Source organism: Alosa sapidissima, chromosome 15 (genome assembly GCF_018492685.1).
Source record: "Alosa sapidissima isolate fAloSap1 chromosome 15, fAloSap1.pri, whole genome shotgun sequence".
Lineage (NCBI taxonomy): Eukaryota > Metazoa > Chordata > Actinopteri > Clupeiformes > Clupeidae > Alosa > Alosa sapidissima.
In genome coordinates this window covers 25,172,366-25,191,617 of record NC_055971.1, presented here as the reverse complement: position 1 = coordinate 25,191,617, position 19,252 = coordinate 25,172,366, and the positions used below count along the sequence as shown (strand labels likewise).

The 19,252-nt window shown below is 44.0% G+C and overlaps 1 protein-coding gene across 2 annotated transcripts; it reads left to right on the top strand.

Moving 5' to 3' along the window:
* The first annotated feature begins 318 nt into the window (after positions 1–318).
* On the top strand, positions 319–19,003 carry cul3b (cullin 3b). Of its 2 annotated transcripts, none has more exons than XM_042064195.1 (16): positions 319–593; positions 5,281–5,478; positions 10,198–10,311; positions 10,761–10,921; positions 11,599–11,713; positions 12,255–12,483; positions 12,736–12,881; positions 13,807–13,983; positions 14,620–14,790; positions 15,288–15,395; positions 15,509–15,633; positions 15,929–16,025; positions 16,771–16,905; positions 17,710–17,896; positions 18,115–18,263; positions 18,796–19,003. In XM_042064195.1, the coding sequence occupies exons 1-16, from the start codon at positions 531–533 to the stop codon at positions 18,925–18,927; spliced, it is 2,307 nt and encodes a 768-aa protein (XP_041920129.1). In that variant the 5' UTR covers positions 319–530; the 3' UTR covers positions 18,928–19,003. The 2 variants fall into 2 exon arrangements, with proteins under 2 accessions (XP_041920129.1, XP_041920130.1); XM_042064196.1 differs by having other exon boundaries at positions 320–593; positions 18,118–18,263.
* The last annotated feature ends 249 nt before the right edge of the window (positions 19,004–19,252 follow it).

The window sequence follows — 19,252 nt, the reverse complement described above, 5'->3', positions numbered from 1 at the left end:
ATTTTAATTCATAGACGATGTTTGAGGCACCACCTTGATTATTTGTATTACTCAGTATGTAGGCTAGCCTACCTCTTTGGACAAAAGTGTTTGCCAAAAACTATAACCATAACGTTAAAACTTAAACTCGGGATGTTAGTAGTAGATTAGGCTACAACATAATTAACGCTTATAATGCATCATAGTTGCATGTTTTTTACAACTATAACTTTAGTAATAATCTCCTGTAGCCTAAAGGCCTATTTAGAAATGCATGGGTATATTTTCACAACAGAAAATGTTCATTCTCGCGTGAATTGCACTTCATAAGCCTCATTCAGCGAGAGCTGGTGGTCCGCCATCATTGAATGTGGAGGTAGAGTTGAGTGAAAACGGCGGCGGATTGTCAACAACTAATCGAGGAGAGGGGACACTCACTTTCGGGGAAGGTCAAGTGGAAGCTGACAGTCGGCTCCACCAACTTACTCCTTTGTCCCTTCCCAGAGAAGATTTTCATGTAAATAGTTACAGTTAAAGAAAGAAACCCAAGTATGTCCAACCTTAGCAAAGGCGGCCCCAAGAAGGACACCAAGATGAGAATACGAGCTTTTCCTGTAAGTACTGGCCGTAGACAGGACAACTTTCTCGGCTAGCCCTTTACTCAAGCAGTGAGGATGTGTGCGCAGATCTGTAGGCCTAACGTATAATGATGAATTTGGAGCTAGCTACTTTTACAGCTATCAATCACGATATATATATATATTATGTATCACGATACATGATTACATTGTCAGATTTGTCATTCAGTTTACTACTAGTTTACTGAAGTAGCTTGAACAAATCGTACCAAGCAACTCGTTATTTAGCTAACGTTAGCTAGCTAGTTAGCTAAACAGTTCGGTCGTACCTTTGTTAGCTAGCTAACTAGTTAGCAAAGGCCCCTGTTGATACTCATTAGCTGCCTTGCTAGCTTGCTAACGGTAGCTGGGTCAGTTTCAAAACGGATGGCACGTAACGTTAGCTAACGTTAGCCATCGTATAAACTTGTTTGATATTTTTTCATGGTGTATTTTGGTATTCCACAGTTTGTGTTAAGAGTTATTATAATAATTTGTAGTGGCACAGTATCTTATCTCTTCCCTGTTTACGTGGCAATAAATCCTGGATTATGTTTTTTTGGCAGCAAGTTAAAACTGCTTGCTAGCTATGTTGATCATGAGCATTACAACAGCAAGTATTACAGCATTACAACACTACCATTAAACGTCAATTTCAGGTTCATACACTGAGAAACACAGCTCTCTAGATTGATAGAAATAATGGAGTGGTGTAAGGTGGCAATACCAGTTGAGTTCACTCCAATTGGCTGCGGCTGAACATTTTAACGTTATACCACTGAGACGTTTGTCATTCACAGAAGGAAGAGGGCCTGTCGTCCAACTGTTTATTAACTTGGCTATCTGAGATGGTCATATTTGTCGTGCATATTGTAAACATCCAACTAACGTTACAGTTATGTAGATATTGTGAAACTACTGTTGAAATTCTTGTTATCTATCTGGATAGTAAGACCAGTTATTAAGGGTCCATATGACGCTGTGTGCTAGGCTAGGCAGTGGAAACCTTCAGTTTGGGTTTGTTTATAAAGCCGATCAAGCAATCTCACTTTTCACTAGTTGTATTCCCTACAACTGAAACAAACAAACATCAGTATACTGTAGGTTATATTCAGGTCTGTATAAAATGGACATTTCCATTAATTGTGATGCCTGTGAAAGACTGGATCTAGCCATCTGTATGATTGCTATGGTCATATTTGTTTTGCACTCTCAGTTACACAGTGTGTTTGAGGTGATAAATGTAGGCCTACCTCCCTAGTGTGATCAAGTCTTATTTAGGCCTATATTGTAAACTCCCTAACACCTTATCAGTCTTTGTCTAGAAAGCATTTCATTTTTAACCTCTCAGCATCTCTAAATGACCAACCCTTTGCATTTAATGCTTGCCCTTTGCCTTTTCAAACCAAAATTGTGATTAGTCTTAGTTATCGTGAAGTCTGGTAGATGTGCTAGCATGGGGACCACTAGGCTAATGTCCTCTGGTGGCTCAGATCATCTCTGCAATGTCCAGACTGTCTTCACGCTGGCCTGATGGAATGCAGTCAGTTCTGTTGCATCCCTCAGTGCTCAGGGTCCTTGCGATTGAGTTGACAGTAGTAGTTGCAGCAGCCAGTGTACCCCATAAAATAACCCACTCTAAGCCAAAGCAGGATCTGGATCCAGTCTAGAGGCTTTCTGCATTTGTGGTGAGGATGTTGTTTTGAAGAGGTGTTTGTGTGTGTGTGTGTGTGTGTGTAGGGGGGGGGGGTACATGCATGCTGCAGAGGTGGCACCACTCATTTGGAAGGGGTAGCATTATAGACCGCCACTAGGGCATCTATACCTTAATGATCTCATGACCCAGAAATCTAACTACCCAAGCTGCAGAAGCTCTCAAGCCCTAATTGTGTCTCTGACAATTTCTCCTGTGTTGCTGAGCTTGTTTTCTCATGATTCAGAGATAGCAAACTGGCCTTTCTAGCCTCCTGTTTGGGTAGAGAGGTTTGTTGTGGTTTTTACTGCCTCATTTCAGGCTTACGTGACCACAAATGTGGCAGATCACTTCACTGAAGAAGTTGCAGGGCTATTGATCAAAAAGTACATACCAAACAAAATATCCACCACAGCAAGGAGAATAGGAAGTCTGTTACTGAAGAGTATTTTTCTATTAAGTTACATTTGAATTAAGTATATTATGCAAATTGACAAAAGTGTCGCATTATTCAATGGAGTAACCTATGCATTTTTGTTCCATCACAGTGTGTTCAGCTTCTTGTCGATACTGACAAAACTTGTAGTGGATACAGAATGTCTAGATGCATTGCTGGATTCCTTGAAGGGGCAGTTTACTGATGTGGCATAAATCAAGCTGTAAAACTTCAGTAGCAATGTTGCAATATAGCGTGTGCCAGGTGGCTATAATACATTTCCCATAATTTTGGCAATGTTTCTCCGGGCAGAATTGTAAGTCATCTTGTATATTCTACTTTGTCCTGTACTTTTCTGAATATAACTTGTTAGCTTTCACTATGAAGGGGGGCCATGTTTGTTAGGAGGACTAATGCCAGAATGGGTTGGTTGTATATTCCATACTCTGGTAAATTTAGGTCAACATCCAGGCTTTGTTTAAATCTGCTGAGTTTCAGTCTGAGAGTCCACAGTGGTCTCAGAAAGTGTCTTCTAATTGGCTAGATTCATACCACCATTGGTAAATGGAGACTTGTTCTTAGACTCATTAGCACAAGGAAACAGAGATGTGTGTCTGAACTTTTGTCTACGGGACTGTGGTGCTCATGCTTCATAAAGGCCAAAACATTCTCCGCAGTCTGTGAGGTAGTTTCCTGTCACCAGGAGTATTTGCCGCAGGCAATGTCCCCTAACGTCACCTGATGATGAGCGTCTGTACAGCCTGTTTACAGGCCCATCATCTCATAGTGAGACTCCTGTGTATACGTTGGGGCTCCGTTGTGCAGCGGTCTCTCTCTCTTTTTCTCTCTTTCTCTCTCTCCTCTCTCTCTCTCTCCCTGTGTCTCTCTCTCTCTCTCTATGCCCTAACTCAGCGTTGAGGGCACGGAGGACACCTTCCTCCCAAAGACCAGCTGCCTCTGGCATCCGCTCAGCCCACACTCTGGCAGGCAGCTGCCCAATCTGGGCCAGATCTGGGCCACAGCTGTTCCCCAGCTGACTAATCTGGGCCAGATCTGGGCCACAGCTGTCCCTCAGCTGGCTGCTGCGTGGGCTGCTGCGTATAGGCCTGCGGCACCGGTGAGCCTCAGCGTGCTAACATCACATCCTGTGTGCCCGCAGCACTTGCATCCTCAGCTTGCTGTGGCGCTAAAGGACACACAAACCCAATAGCTAAGTGAAGGAGAGTGTGGTTGTGATTGCAAGGAGGATGCGCCCACTCCACTGTAAGTTTAATTAGCCTATTCCTTTTTAATTTTGCGCTAACTTTGCGTGTTAGACAGAATAGTAGTTCCTACCCTGCTCAGACCCCCCGCAGTCTCTCTTCTGCTTCCCCAGTTATGGCTCTCTGATAGACCCACTTATTACTTATGCATTTAGGTTTCCTCTCGTTCAGCCCTTCTCACTCTCTCACTCACACACACACACACACACACACACACACACACACACACACACACTTACACTTCTCTATCTATTTTTCTTTGTCTCTACTACTCTCTCTGTCTCTATCTCTGTCACACTCACTTTGCCCTCACTGTCTATTTCTTTCTTTCTCTCTCTCTCTCTCTCTCCTCTCTCTCTCTCTCTCTCTCTCTCTCTCTCTCTCTCTCTCTCTCTCTCTCTCTCTCTCTCTCTCTCTCTCTCTCTCTCTCTCTCTCTCTCTAACTTGTGCTTATTCCTGTGTTTGCCCTAGGTGGTAGCTCAGCCACCCAGGCCCTTTCTGTCTATGCAGACTTTTTAACACACAGGAGACAGCCAAGCCCTGCCTAGCCTAATATTTGATCCCAAGTGTGGAGTGGATTACTGTTGTCTGCATGCTGCTCGCACCACGCTTCGATCACTGCTCAGTGTGGCCCCCCATGCATCTCACACATCGTCATTGGAATGGGTTTACACTGTGTGTGTGTGTGTGTGTATGAGAGATGGATGCTTTGCATTTTATTACATCTGATCACTGCAGCGTTGCATCATGCAAATGCCCTTGCTGTTAGTTTCCCGTGCACCTGAGGGAGAGCGTCGGCCAGGCCCACTCCAGCGGAACGAACCGTTTTCAGTTTGTGCACTAGCCCTCACCGGGCCGCTCAGTGGAGGGCGAAAAACAGCGCCGCGCCACGCCGGACTGTCTCTCTCTGTCTGCGTAACTAAACGCTCACCACAACCTGAATTAACTTCCTACCTCTGCTGACTAGCGAGTGCAAAACACAATGTACACACACTGTACACACACATACAGTAATTTTCAGGGCTTCTGGAGCCAAATTCAAGCGAATGACTATGAGTGCCACTGTCACTGTACCAAGCATTTTAAAATCACAGAAACCTATTCAGATTAAGTTTATATATCGTATTTAGCAGAGGCTTTTGTCCAATGATTACCTGTTCAGATTCACTTCTTGATTTCATTGGTCACATTACTGCCCCAAATGAGAACTCAAGCTGTGATGGGGGGGGTTTCCCTGAGACTTTTGGGAACATTTGTCTAAATGCACCTCTGTTGTCCCTCTCGTCCCCACAGATGACTATGGATGAGAAGTACGTAAACAACATCTGGGACCTTCTGAAGAATGCCATTCAGGAGATCCAGAGGAAGAACAACAGCGGCCTGAGCTTCGAGGAGCTCTACCGAAACGCCTACACCATGGTGCTCCACAAGCACGGGGAGAAGCTGTACACAGGCCTGCGAGAGGTCGTCACCGAGCACCTCATCAACAAAGTAAGGCTTCACCTCTTGTCTGCATCCCACACCACATATAAGGGTTCAGTGCTCACAAGGACCCAGGATTGAGTCTGTCCTGACGTCCTCTCTCTCTCTCTCTCTCTCTCTCTCTCTCTCTCTCTCTCTCTCTCTCTCTCTCTCTCTCTCTCTCTCTCTCTCTCTCTCTCTCTCTCTCTCTCATATTCACTTGTTTCCCATCTGCTCTTCACTGTCATATCAATAAAGGCTAGTAAAAGTAAGATGTCACCTCTCTCACATGGCCCAAGGAGCCTCATTTCATCAAAGCCCTTGTGTTGTTTTGTGGTGTTAGTTAGTGTAATTGATGAGAGCAACCACTTAGCTCACATTTGGCAGAACCCAGCTAACTGTGGTCACTGTGGTTTCACTGGATTCAGATGTGGCTAGAGGCACAGGCAATGAGCACCAGATGAGGGATTCAATCACCTGGCTGCAACAGTTAACTGTCAACTATTAAATTCATCCTCTATGACCATAAACTAAATGCTTTTGGCTAATCTTGGGCTTTGGGAAACACTGAAATGTTTTTCACCATTTTCTGACATTTTATCGATTAAACAACTCATTGATTAATCAAGAAACAGATTAATCGACCGTGAAAACCATTTGTTGCAGCCTTTACCTGGTAACCTACCTCACGTTTTTAATAATGAGATCTCAGAAACCCAAAGCCTGATAGATGCTCAAGGTTTCGAAACAGCCTGTGCAGCTTTCTGGACAGCATTATCCTGCAAAACCTAAAAACTGGCTCTGACAAAGGGTGTGTAGTCCTCTCCAGAGTAAAGACCTAGCCTCAGTGAAAAATGAGTTGAAGCGAGCGAGTCTGACATTACCTAGGCTAAGACACCCATCCCTGACCTTCAGTTAAAGTGCCTTCTCTTAACAATGTGCATGCTGATAATGGCAACAAGACGTAGTTATCAGGCAGTTATCCTGTAATGGGTACAGGATATACAAGCAGGTTGCATGTTCAGACTATTAAGGATGATTAGAACTGCAGTGCAGACGTGCAGCTGCTTGTCTTGGGCGGCCAGGCATGTCATTTATCTAGCAGATATAAAATGAATAATACAAAAAAGCAAATCGTTTCTGCAACCGCATAAATTATTTCCAGTCATTACTAATTAAGAGTAGGAAAGTGAGCCGTAGTGTTATGTAAGGTGGATTTCTCGGGCTCTTTCACCTTCCTCGGATCCATTTTTTCCACTCACTCACTCACTCAGGCCATCCTTAAAAATATTTTTGTTTGCAGTAACAGCCAAAAAAAATAAAAAATGGGTCGGTAGGTAGGTCAATATTTTTTTTTTCAAGATTCAAAGTAAAAAAAAAAGTTCAATTTTGGTCATGTTGATTACCTAGGAATGAATTTACACAAATGTGCATATCGTGACTTAACTGACTGGGTCTTCAACCCGTGCCTTCAGGCGCACCATTGCAAACCTCATTCTGATGCAGGTTATATAGACCAGCCTTTCTCAAACTTCTTTGACTTTTGGGTCATAGGGCTCATCTACATGTACCCAGAAAGAAGGCTACAATAGCTCTTGACCACGTTATATTGAAATTTGACTATACAATACTCAATGCTATACAGTGTATTATACAGTCTCTGCTCTGTTTCTAAGGAAGTTACAAAAAACAACGTCGTTCTATTAAGTTTCGTTAAATAAATAAATAGCCTTCCAACAGGTTGAAGCGGAGCTTTGATACCAACGTTATCGATTAGTTTCAGTTTCTCTCGCGCAGACGCGCATTGAATGAATGCTCATACCACCACTTAATTGTAGGGCTCCATGTTTAATGACATCGATAGCAGAAACGTTTGTTTTCTTTTTTCGTCGATCCGCGGTTTCTTGATCAACTGCGCAGCAAATTATCAGATGAAGCACCGGGCCTAATTTCACTCCACGACTCAGCAGTCTCCATGTTGCGGACCCATATTTTGAGAAATGCTGAATAGACCACAACCAATTTCAATACTCCGACACGGTCACCGCTAGACTAGGGGGAGAAGGGATGAGAAAAGATCTGGCCACAGTTCTTCCAGAACTTAGTAACAGCGTTATCAGTTTGTGTGAATGAAACGAAGTGACATGCGTAAAACCAATGGTGTAGAGATGACGCCACAGGTTTTTTTTTAAGTGAGCCACGTTTGCATGTAGGCAATTTATATTCACAATACTTGGGCCTACTAAAAGAACTATTATTTTATTGCATTTGTATTGGTTGTTTAGAGTAAAAAAAAACAATCGGTCGGTATTAACGCAAGTTTACAACCGGCAAGTCGGTCGGACTAAAAGGGGAAAAAAAAAAATATTTGGGTCGGTTCTAAATTGACAGGGTCGGTCGGGTTACGGCAAACGAAAATATTTTTAAGGATGGCCTCACTCTCTCTCTCTCTCTCTCTCTCTCTCCCTCTCTCTCTCTCTCTCCCTCCCCTGCTTCCTTATCTCCCCTGTTTTCTGTGCCGTAATCTTGCTGTCCAGTCCTGCTACGCTGTAGGGGACCCCTCTGGGCTAACTGGAGTAATGACGTGATGTTAAATATTTGGCTGGGCTCGCACTGTAAATTTGTTATTCAAATGAGTCCATGCTTTAACTTGCTGAATGCTAGTTTTTTATGGTGTGGCTTATTTGCTCACGGTTAGTGGTTCAGGAGCCTACATACCTGGAGACTCTGCCACTGTAAATTCGCTGTTATGTCTACCAAATGCCAAACGTCTCTCTCCATATGACCGTGCGTGCGTGCTTGCTTGTGTGCGTGGGTGCGTGTGTGCGTTTGTTTTTGTGTTTGTCAGGTTTTGATGCATTTACAAAAACATGTTGCTGTGTGCATACTCTCCTGGGGCCTTATTAATAAAGGCTACAATGCACAAAAAAAGTTGCGTAATCTTGGCTGAAATGTGTGTATGCGCTCTCCTGGACTGTGTGGCCCGGATCTGGCCCGTGTCTGGGAGAGGTCCAGTGGGTTAGCAATAGCGTCAGGATCCACGCCAGGCCCAGATCTGTTCCTAGAGTCAGTATCCAATGCGGGTCCATGTGTCAAGTGCCAGCTTCACCCAGTGACTGCAGAAAACAGTCCGGAGGCCATCATGCACTTGCATTCCAAAGAAGTGCACCCAGTGCTGATCGAGGGAAGAGTCGGCAGAGATGATGATGAGAGATGTCTGCAAAGAGTTTCAGAGCCAGAGGAAGAGCTGTTTTGGAGCTGCGGCATAAACATTTGGAGCCAGGTCCACCTCACTTGTGGTGGCTTCTCTTTTGACTGTGTGTAGTGGTTTTGACGCTGATAGTTTTTTTTTTTTTTTTTTTCCGACATTGGTTTAACTGAGCCATTATGGAGTACAAGGGGGGGGGAGATGGTAAGCAGTTCCCATGCTGACCCAGAGAGGGCGCTGCGGCAGACTCCCTGCCCCAGCAACAGCAGGTTGCCTTGGAGCCACAGGGGCTTATCTGTGATTGTGGGGCATTTATGCAGAGACTCGAGGTCAAGGCTGGCATTCATTTCCCAAGTGCCCGGTAGCTGCTGTAATCCTGCTGGCTATGCAGAGGCGCACGCACACAGACGGCACAAACACATACTGTTTCTCCATCTCTCACTCACACATACCCCCCCCCCCTCTCTCTCCCTCACACAGGCACACACACACACATACCCCCCCCCCTCTCTCTCCCTCACACAGGCGCACACACACACACACAGCCCGCAGATTTACTTGCACAACCTGTTCAGAACCTGATGGCTTTACAGCTGAAAGGTCATCGGCTCTTTCCTCCTAGAGTAGGAGCTCAGCAGTGCTGACTGTGTCTGGTCTGGTAGCAGCAGCACTGCTTTCTGCCCCTCTGCTTCAAAACATCGTTAAGGGGTGCAGTCCTGAGCTAGGGGTCGCAGGTCATAGGTCACAGGGGTCACCAGGCCATCCCCTAACACCACCAAAACGAGAATAACGAGCCCTGTTTCTGGAACAAAGGAGCCAGCTCCTCCTAGCGTGCCGGGGATGATCCTGCCAGTTGTCTCTCCATGTCATCGAGCTTAAACATTTAGTCCGTCTCACAGGCCTGTCATTGGAAATAATGAGTCTGCGAATTGTGCAGTGAACCCTTGTCTCCGTATTAATGGTGTAGACCAGTGCTGGGGCCAGTGTCTGGTAATGAGTGGGTAAGGGCTAATGGTGGGCCTCTAAATGACCCCGACAGTGAGCGTTGTGAGCTGACAAACGCCATGTGGGTGGAGAGCAGCTGTGTGTGTGTGTGTGTGTGTGTGTGTGTTGGAGAATCATCTGAAGCTTTTATGGACTGGACTGACAGCTGTGCAGCCTCATGCTCTGCACATACTCTCTCCAGTGAAAACAGGTTTAAGGGAAATGTGGTTCAAAGTGTGTGTGTGTGTGTGTGTGTGTCAATGGCAATGTGTTATGAAAAGTGAAATGAAAAGTCAGAGCATGTTTGGTGTAATGCCTTTCAAGTGAGTGACCCTGTAGGCTTATTCTTCTCTGAAGGCCCACTTGGGTATTAATTGTATGCCTTCAGTCACAGTGTTTTCAGTGTATAGTGCATCCCATTTCATGCACAGGTATAAAAACACCTCAAAATCAAATAGAGTATGAAATTCTGATTATTGCTTAGTCCTGTTCTTTTCCCTGAGGACACGTAACGTAACTGCAGCGCTTTCACCTCTCTTGTCTCGTCTCTCCTGCAGGTACGAGAAGACGTGCTAAACTCCCTCAACAACAACTTCCTGCAGACTCTCAACCAGGCTTGGAACGACCACCAGACGGCCATGGTCATGATCAGAGACATCCTCATGTACATGGTGTGTGGCGCTTACTGATGGCCATTAAATTGTTTGTTTTCTTTCCCAAATAGGACTGTAATATTGCTGTGTTCCATTTGCCATGGAAGTGGTAACTGGTAACTGGGAATTGCGTCACATCCAAGTAAAAACTGACATGGATGCATTCCAGTTGTAACACAAGTCAAAGAACAAGATGCTACCGTCTGTTAGTTTGCTCCTAACTGGGAATTACGACTGGGAATACAACTTGATATGAAATATGAAAAGTACAAATGGAACATGAAAACAGTCTAGTCCTTCAGACTAGTTTTGGTATTAGGGTTTGAGGGTTAGGCTTTTTTATCTACGTCGTTTGCTCACTCTAAATGTTTCTTGTATAATATCTCTTGTTTTTTAATATTAATATAATATAAACGCAGTAGTTCATTGATGGCTGATGCCTGCTGTTATTGTGCCTGTTCTCCCAGGACCGGGTATACGTGCAGCAGAACAACGTGGAGAACGTGTACAACCTGGGCCTCATCATCTTCCGAGACCAAGTGGTGCGCTACGGCTGCATCCGAGACCACCTCCGGCAGACCCTGCTGGACATGATCGCCCGAGAGAGGAAGGGAGAGGTGGTGGACCGGTACGAACGCACACACACACACACACACACACACACACACACACACACACACACACACACACACACACACACACAGAGACTGGACCTAATGGGAAATGTGGCCTCAATTGCACTGCCTTTGGTAGTTAATCGTATCTACCCTGGAAGATCAACGTGGGCATTTATGGCCGGACACTGATAAGAGACAGAGTAATTTGCAGAGGGCAAATAGTGAAGTGACCAAGATGGGCCAACTGCTGCTTCCTTGAATTATTTATTCCCAGACTGTCTTGAGATAAGGAAAATGATACTACTGCACAGAAATAAAAACCTGAAAGGACTTTGAGAACATGTTAAACTATATTATAAGGCCCAGTAGGCTGGCTTATTGATTAACTTTTTTTGTACAGCTTTTTATGTAAACAAGATCTATGATGTGTCTGCACACGATGAACTACTCATAAATACCACCTCCACAAATAACAGTCCTCACGGACTCTGATTAGCATTGCAGTAGAAGTGGGAATGCCAGAGTGAGTTAGCATGATGCTAGCAGGGAGGCTGCTAGGGATGGCTGTTTTTTTCCCACTTCTGTTGATTTATTCACGTTGTGAAGGCTTCTCAGGCCAAGAGTTTCTTCCATTTCTTCATCTGATTCACTGTTTGTCTCTCTCCTTCTCTCCTTTTTTCCTTTTCAGGGGGGCCATCCGTAACGCCTGCCAGATGCTGATGATTTTAGGCCTCGAAGGGAGGTCCGTTTACGAAGAAGATTTCGAGGCTCCGTTTTTAGAAATGTCAGCTGAATTTTTCCAGGTTGGTGAGCTGTCTACTCTTATCAATTCAGATTGATTTGCATACAGTTAAACCGCACACAGATTTGATTTAGAGATAATTTCCATCACATGTTGAGTTTAACTGCAGGATTCTTCTACAGTGCTGATCTCATTCTTATTCTTGTTCTTATAAACAGACCTTGTGGTAGGTTGGTTTGTTCAGAATATATTTGTTTGCCAATGCTACCTATGCATGTGTAGTGTAATCATAGCAGGCAGTTGTACCTGAATGGGGGCTGGTGCGTTCTGGCCTAACTTTTCATGGCAACAACAAGGTTTGGTTTGCACAGACCTGCAGAGTTATTTTGCCCCCAGTTCCATGCGGTGTGGTGTGAAGACGCAAGAAGTTCTAGGAACTATGCCTGTCTACATAAAGACCTGAGGAAATATTTTGGATTGTTGTTGAGGTAGAGGCCATGTAAGTGTTTTTTTTTAATTAGTGCTTCTCTCTCTCTCTCTCTCTCTCTCTCTCTCTCTCTCTCTCTCCCCCCCCCCCTCCCTCTCTGGGTCTCTCTCCTCAGATGGAGAGCCAGAAGTTCCTAGCTGAGAACTGTGCCAGCGTCTACATCAAGAAGGTGGAGGCGCGCATCAACGAGGAGATCGAGCGGGTGATGCACTGCCTAGACAAGTCCACGGAGGAGCCCATCGTGAAGGTCGTGGAGCGCGAGCTCATCTCCAAGCACATGAAGACCATAGTGGAGATGGAGAACTCGGGCCTGGTCCACATGCTCAAGAACGGAAAAACGGAAGGTGAGATCTGATTTTACATGTTTACGATGGCACAGCTCTCTATGCTTTAAACTACTGCAGAAGTTGGACACATTGCACATTGGATCTTTCAGTTTGTATCGTTTTTAAGTTTTTTTTTTTTTTTTTTCATTTTTTTTTTGAGCCATTGATAAACCTTGGCCTTTGGTGGTTCTTGCGTCTATTATGGATTTTTTTTTTCTTGATGTATGCCATATATTTATGCGTTTTAAAAATTATTTTTTCTGTCACTAGACCTGGCTTGTATGTACAAGCTGTTCAGCCGAGTGCCAAACGGCCTGAAGACCATGTGTGAGTGCATGAGCTCGTACCTGAGGGAGCAAGGCAAAGCCCTGGTGTCGGAGGAGGGCGAGGGCAAGAACCCTGTGGACTACATCCAGGTAAATACGCCGCCACACACCACTCTGGGGACACTGCTCCTCATGCAGTCTCTGCAGCCAGCATTTCAAACAAGCTCAGTGGGAATATTATCAAAAGTATTTTTTAATTTATTTTTTACTTTGTTCATGTGACTGTTGCTGAAGAACAACAGTGTCCGCCTGTAGAACATGGACATGGCATAGCATAGATCAGTGGTTCTCAAACTGTCGTATACGGGTACCACTGGTGGTACACAGACTTTCTTTAGTGGTACTCCAAGGTTTAGTCTCCAAGGTGTTTTTTTTTTTCCATAAAGACTAAATAGTCAGTTCAAATTTTATATATATAATAAATAATGTATGTGTGTGTGTGTGTGTGTGTATATATATATATATATATATATATATATATATATATATATATATATATATATATATATATATATATATATATATAATAAATAATGTGTATGTATATGTGTGTGTATATATATATATATATATATATATATATATATATATATATATATATATATATATATATAAAAATAAATAATGTGTATGTATATGTGTGTGTGTATGTGTGTGTGTATATATATATATATATATATATATATATATATATATATATATATATATATATATATATATATATAAAATAAATAATGTGTATGTATATACGATCACTGAAGTTAAATTTTAAACTAGTTTTTGTCTTTCTTGAAAACAAGAAACAACGCAAAACAGTATGTACAATGTAAAATGTGTAGTTAAATTGGCCTACGCTAATGTATTTTAATGCCGTCATAGTGGTGGTACTTGGAGAGCCAATTGTTTTCTGAGGTGGTACTCATTGTGAAAAGTTTGAGAACCACTGGCATAGATCATAGTGGAGGTTCTGTAGATGATATTGTGGTCAGTGTTGTCTCCTCCTTATCTCTTCTAGGGTCTTCTGGACCTGAAGTCTCGTTTCGACCGCTTCCTCTTGGAGTCCTTCAACAATGACCGTCTCTTCAAGCAGACCATTGCAGGCGACTTTGAGTACTTCCTCAACCTGAACTCGCGCTCACCGGAGTACCTGTCCCTCTTCATCGACGACAAGCTCAAGAAGGGAGTCAAGGGGGTAATATTTTTTTGCATTACAAGTTTTCTGAAATATATGTTTATGGATGTAATTTAAAGGTGCCATGTGTAAGAATTGAGGTAAAAATATCCAAAAAAATGAGCTACACGCATCAAAAGAATGAGAAGAAATAAGGGCGATGATGTCATTAAAAAAAATGACAAGGTATAGTGCTGCAGAGAGATCAACCTAAATTAGCATGCTAAATTACTAGCCACAGCCCGACAGGTGTCATAATACCAGTTTCGGCCATGGGAGGCGGTATGCGGGCAACATAACCGCCAGCCAAACTGCAATACACGTGTCTCGGTTGTTACTCTAGGGTAGACCAACTCACTTTCTGGAGGTATACTGCCCCATCTTTTATAGAATGTGGAGTATGAATTGACATTACACATGGCACCTTTTAAATATCGTATAAACATGGAACACAAGCATGGGTCATTTACCCTCTTAGCATAGCGATACTCTAATGAAGTCTCTGGCACAGCTACAATATCTGAAATCGTTACTGGTGACGTGTTAATGTGAAAAGACCATTAAAGCACTCAACTCTGCACTAAAAGCAGAGTGCACACACACAGACACACTCTCTCACATGCTTCTTTTTCCCATGTTGTGTGTGTGTGTGTGTAGCTGACAGAACAGGAGGTGGAGTCTATCCTGGACAAGGCCATGGTGCTGTTCCGCTTCATGCAGGAGAAGGACGTGTTTGAGAGGTACTACAAGCAGCACCTGGCCAGAAGACTCCTCACCAACAAGAGCGTCTCTGACGACTCTGAGAAAAACATGATCTCCAAACTCAAGGTGAGCACTGTGTGGAACAGAATCTCCTTAAGGTCTCTGCTTTTGCATAGTAGTGTGAATGACGCATAGCCACTATAGCAAGTCGCTATTGTAGGCATACATTCCCTGGCTGTTTAAATTGTGGAAAATAAAACTTTCCAAGTCAGTGAAAGTATTGATAAAGGCGCTATCTGTGACTCTTTGGAAAACTGGAGAAAAAAAAATTGTTTCCTGAATTGACCTGAAGCTGTCAATTCAGTGTTGTGTATTTCCTCCTAAACTGAAGTTGATGGTCAAATGTTTTTGTGGAGGCGCAGAGGTAAAAACTGAACAGATGTTGAATGTTAAATTTGACATTTAGGAATAGAAATGTATTTAGACATGGTGTAAAGCTTGTAGAAATGGTTTAGGATTAAGAATGACACATGATTTGGGAAGCCCTTCTATGACTTGTTGTTGAAGTGAGATGAGTGAGTAGACGTCCTTTGTATGAGCGTGATGTTTGTGTGTGTTTGCAGACTGAGTGCGGATGTCAGTTCACCTCTAAACTGGAAGGAATGTTCAGGGACATGAGCATCTCAAACACAACCATGGACGAGTTCCGGCAGCATTTACAATCAACTGGGGTGAGACTCACAACTGCACCTTTCACTACCAGAGTGGATAGCACCGCTTTGATCGAAAAGTTACATTCTTGACCGTTGATGTAATGTTCGCTATTTCTGTCTTCTCTCTGCAGGTGTCTTTAGGTGGTGTGGACTTAACAGTAAGAGTTCTCACTACAGGATACTGGCCCACCCAGTCAGCCACACCCAAATGCAACATCCCCCCCTCACCCAGACACGCCTTTGAGGTCTTCAGAAGGTCTGGGAACAATTGTGTTTTTTGTTGTTGTTGTGGTTGTTCTCATTGGTCTTGACCTTTGCAGAATACAGGCTTTTGACTTATAACATGATAATAGTAACAATACCAACCGAGTTTCTTTACTAATTCATGCAGCAAGCATAGATTGCAACTCGAGATGGCAATATGTGAAGTTTCATGTGTCTAGTTAATTTGTTTTGCGTTAAAGTTCAGCTGTGTTGAGCTGGTGTGTCTTGTCCGTTGGGTGGTAACTGATGTTGTGTTGTTGTGTTGCCGTGGTGACGATGCGGTTTAGGTTCTACCTGGCTAAGCACAGCGGCAGACAGCTCACCCTGCAGCATCACATGGGCTCTGCAGACCTCAATGCCACCTTCTACGGCCCTATCAAAAAGGTAGTGCACATGAACACTAACATTGTGCCAACAGGGTGTTGCATGCTCACTAAACCAGATATTCTACACCTTACCAATCTGTATGCAATCTGGCTGCCCAATGAAGGAACAGTCTTGGAGCTGATGTTATAAGAAAATATACTTTTATACTATTGACATTAAATGAATGAGTGGATACACGCAAAAACTTCACACTATATAGACAGTGCACAAACATACACTGATAAGGTTACACTAGATTTCATACACCACACTCAAATAGACACTGCAAACAAATCACTGCTTCTATAGGGAATATTGCACACTTTGGCTTGATTGCTGTATTGTATTGGTGTTGAGGTTTTCCCCCTAGACTGTGTAAAGAACACTGAAACTATAGATTGTTTGCGTAGAATTCTGAACCAGGAAAATAATTAATTCCTCAACAGGTTAAGGTATGGTGACCGGCACCACAAGAGACGTCAGTTGCAGCTAATTTGATCTCTAATCAAATTTAAAATGTAGTATGAATGCCGCACAAGATTGTAAAGTTGAGAAGGATCGATAGTAAAGTGTACAGTAGTTAGAAAGATGAATTGTTTTTCAGTATTGCTCTTTCTATTCTATGGCCTGTTTTGCTCAGGTGGATGGTGAGATTTGAGTTATTTTAGTCAGACTGTTTTAGCTGCTGTATTCCTTGCCGGGAGGAAGGTTGAGATTCGAGCTGTTCTAGTCTGACCGTCTTACCCGTTCCCTTATCTCCCAGGAGGACGGTTCAGATGCAGGCGTCGGTGGAGCCCAAGTAACAGGCTCCAACACCAGGAAGCACATACTGCAGGTGTCCACCTTCCAGATGACCATCCTCATGCTCTTCAACAACAGAGAGAAATCCACTTTTGAGGTAACTTCCCTCACAGATCAACACCTCAGTCCTCTTCTCAACACAGGCCTCATTGCCCCTGTAACTCCAGCAAAATAAGTGTGGGTTCTACCAGCACCAGGGTCATACGTTTAATACACAATGGCAAATGTTGGTTTCGTTTATTTTTTTTTTTTTTATTGGACCGAGATTTTTTTTTTTTAACCAAATTTACAACTACTGCACAATGTTTTGTATTGGTGCACTACTTATGTCATTTCCAGGCATAGCAAACCTGTTGGTGAAATAGAAATGCACTTTTGTCAAACTTATGTCTAAATTTGGCACAGGTTTGAGTAAATCTGGACTTGGCTGTAGATTTCTCTACCCTTTAGAAGAGATGACTGTGATGGATGAGAACTTGATCAGGCTCTGGTCCAGATCAGTACTAGACCTGCTCTTGAGTTTGCTGCTGTTTTGGAAAGGACTCTTAAAGTCTTTGGTCACCCTGTAGTTTCACAAGCCAGAGTTGACTGTTGGCACAATGCCTGCCCCTCCCTGCCTCTGGACATAGCCAAGAGCAGTCAGCTTTTGAACACAAGAAGCCTGTTTACTGACATGCAAAACAAACCACCACAGACCACTGCTTTTGTGTGGCTTCTGTGTGCGGCCAGTTTTGACGGGAACTTTGTTTTTTTTTTGTCAAGTTTTTCTTTTTTCTTGGTCTCATGGTAGCATGATGTACTAATTGCCAACTGGGTGACTAAACAAAAGTTTGTTCTCTCTCCCCCTCTCTCTCTCTCCCTCCCTCCCTCCATCTCCATCCACCGGTCGGTGCGTGTGTAGGAGATCCAGCAGGAGACAGACATCCCTGAGCGGGAGCTGGTGCGGGCGCTGCAGTCTCTGGCCTGTGGGAAGCCCACGCAGCGGGTCCTCACCAAGGAGCCCAAGTCCAAGGAGATCGAGAACGGACATGTGTTCACTGTCAACGACCAGTTCACCTCCAAACTGCACAGAGTAAAGATCCAGACAGGTGAGTACCCACATCCCCCGCCAGCACACACACACACACACACACACACACACACACACACACACACACACACACACACACAAATGCTGGTGTTCAAGGGATTTCTTTACTGCAATGTTAGCTGAACCTGACATGACCTTTTAACTTGAATCTGGTCTGTGTGTGTGTGTGTGCTTGCGTGTGTGTTTGCGTGTGTGCTTGCGTGTACTGCAACGCTGCAGTGGCTGCCAAGCAGGGCGAGTCGGACCCAGAGCGCAAGGAGACGCGGCAGAAGGTGGATGACGACAGGAAGCACGAAATCGAGGCGGCCATCGTGCGCATCATGAAGTCCAGAAAGAAGATGCAGCACAATGTTCTAGTTGCAGAGGTGAGACCAGCAACATGGCGGCGTTTTTGTTTGATCATTTCCAAGAAGAACGGTTGGTTATAATATCCACACCAATGCTGATAATGTCAGTATTCCTAACCTTGAGTAATTTTTGCGAGATGAAATTGTCCACAGTAGTGCCACAGTCTAATGAATCAAAAGTATTTCACACATGTGTAAGCTCTCAACACACACACACACACACACACTTACACTCACACCTATTTTCTTTGTCTTTATTGTAACCCAGCTGCGCTACGTTGAGTACCTCAGTGCATTGAAGAGCAGTTATGTAATTAGGAGAACAGGTCATGGGCGTCTGCGTAAAAACAGGATATGTGATCCGTGTGGGAACGGTGCAGTGCTTTTTCACAGAAAGGGAGCTGAGTGAAGAACTGCAGCTTGTGGCTGTCTGAGAACATGAAAGCAGGATCTTCTAATGCCCGTCACATGCGGAGGGCCTGCTTGAGTGATTCTAGATGCATGTTGTTCATGAATAACTTCCTTGTTCTGTTCACTCTGTCGTCTCCAGGTAACCCAGCAACTGAGAGCGCGATTCCTTCCCAGCCCTGTGGTGATTAAGAAGCGCATTGAAGGACTTATTGAGAGAGAATACTTGGCAAGAACACCCGAAGATCGCAAAGTGTACACATATGTAGCATAAAGAATGCAAAATACAGTGACGTGGAAAATGAAAACGACAAGAGAGCTTTCTTTTGGGACTGTGTTACACGCATGAACTGGGGGTTTCTTTTTTTTCTCATTGATTCTGGGCAAAACCCTGGGGAGGGGATGGGGTGGGGGGACTGGCCTTTCCTACCACAGAGTTCTGTACCGAAATGTTTTCAAGAAACCTGGTAAGTGCTCTTGGTAATTTTAAATAAATCTCTTCTGTGGTCCCAGAGGAGCTGGGTTGGATCCCAGTTGGGGGGTGGGAAGGGGGGGGGCAGAGTGTATTGGGGGGGGGGGGGGGGGGGGGGTGCGGGGTT

Coding starts and splice junctions, on each gene's coding strand:
- cul3b (XM_042064195.1), top strand. CDS start 531: ATGTCCAACCTTAGCAAAGGCGGCCCCAAGAAGGACACCAAGATGAGA. Junction 594..5,280: donor TGAGAATACGAGCTTTTCCT/GTAAGTACTGGC, acceptor TCGTCCCCACAG/ATGACTATGGATGAGAAGTA. Junction 10,312..10,760: donor GAGACATCCTCATGTACATG/GTGTGTGGCGCT, acceptor CTGTTCTCCCAG/GACCGGGTATACGTGCAGCA.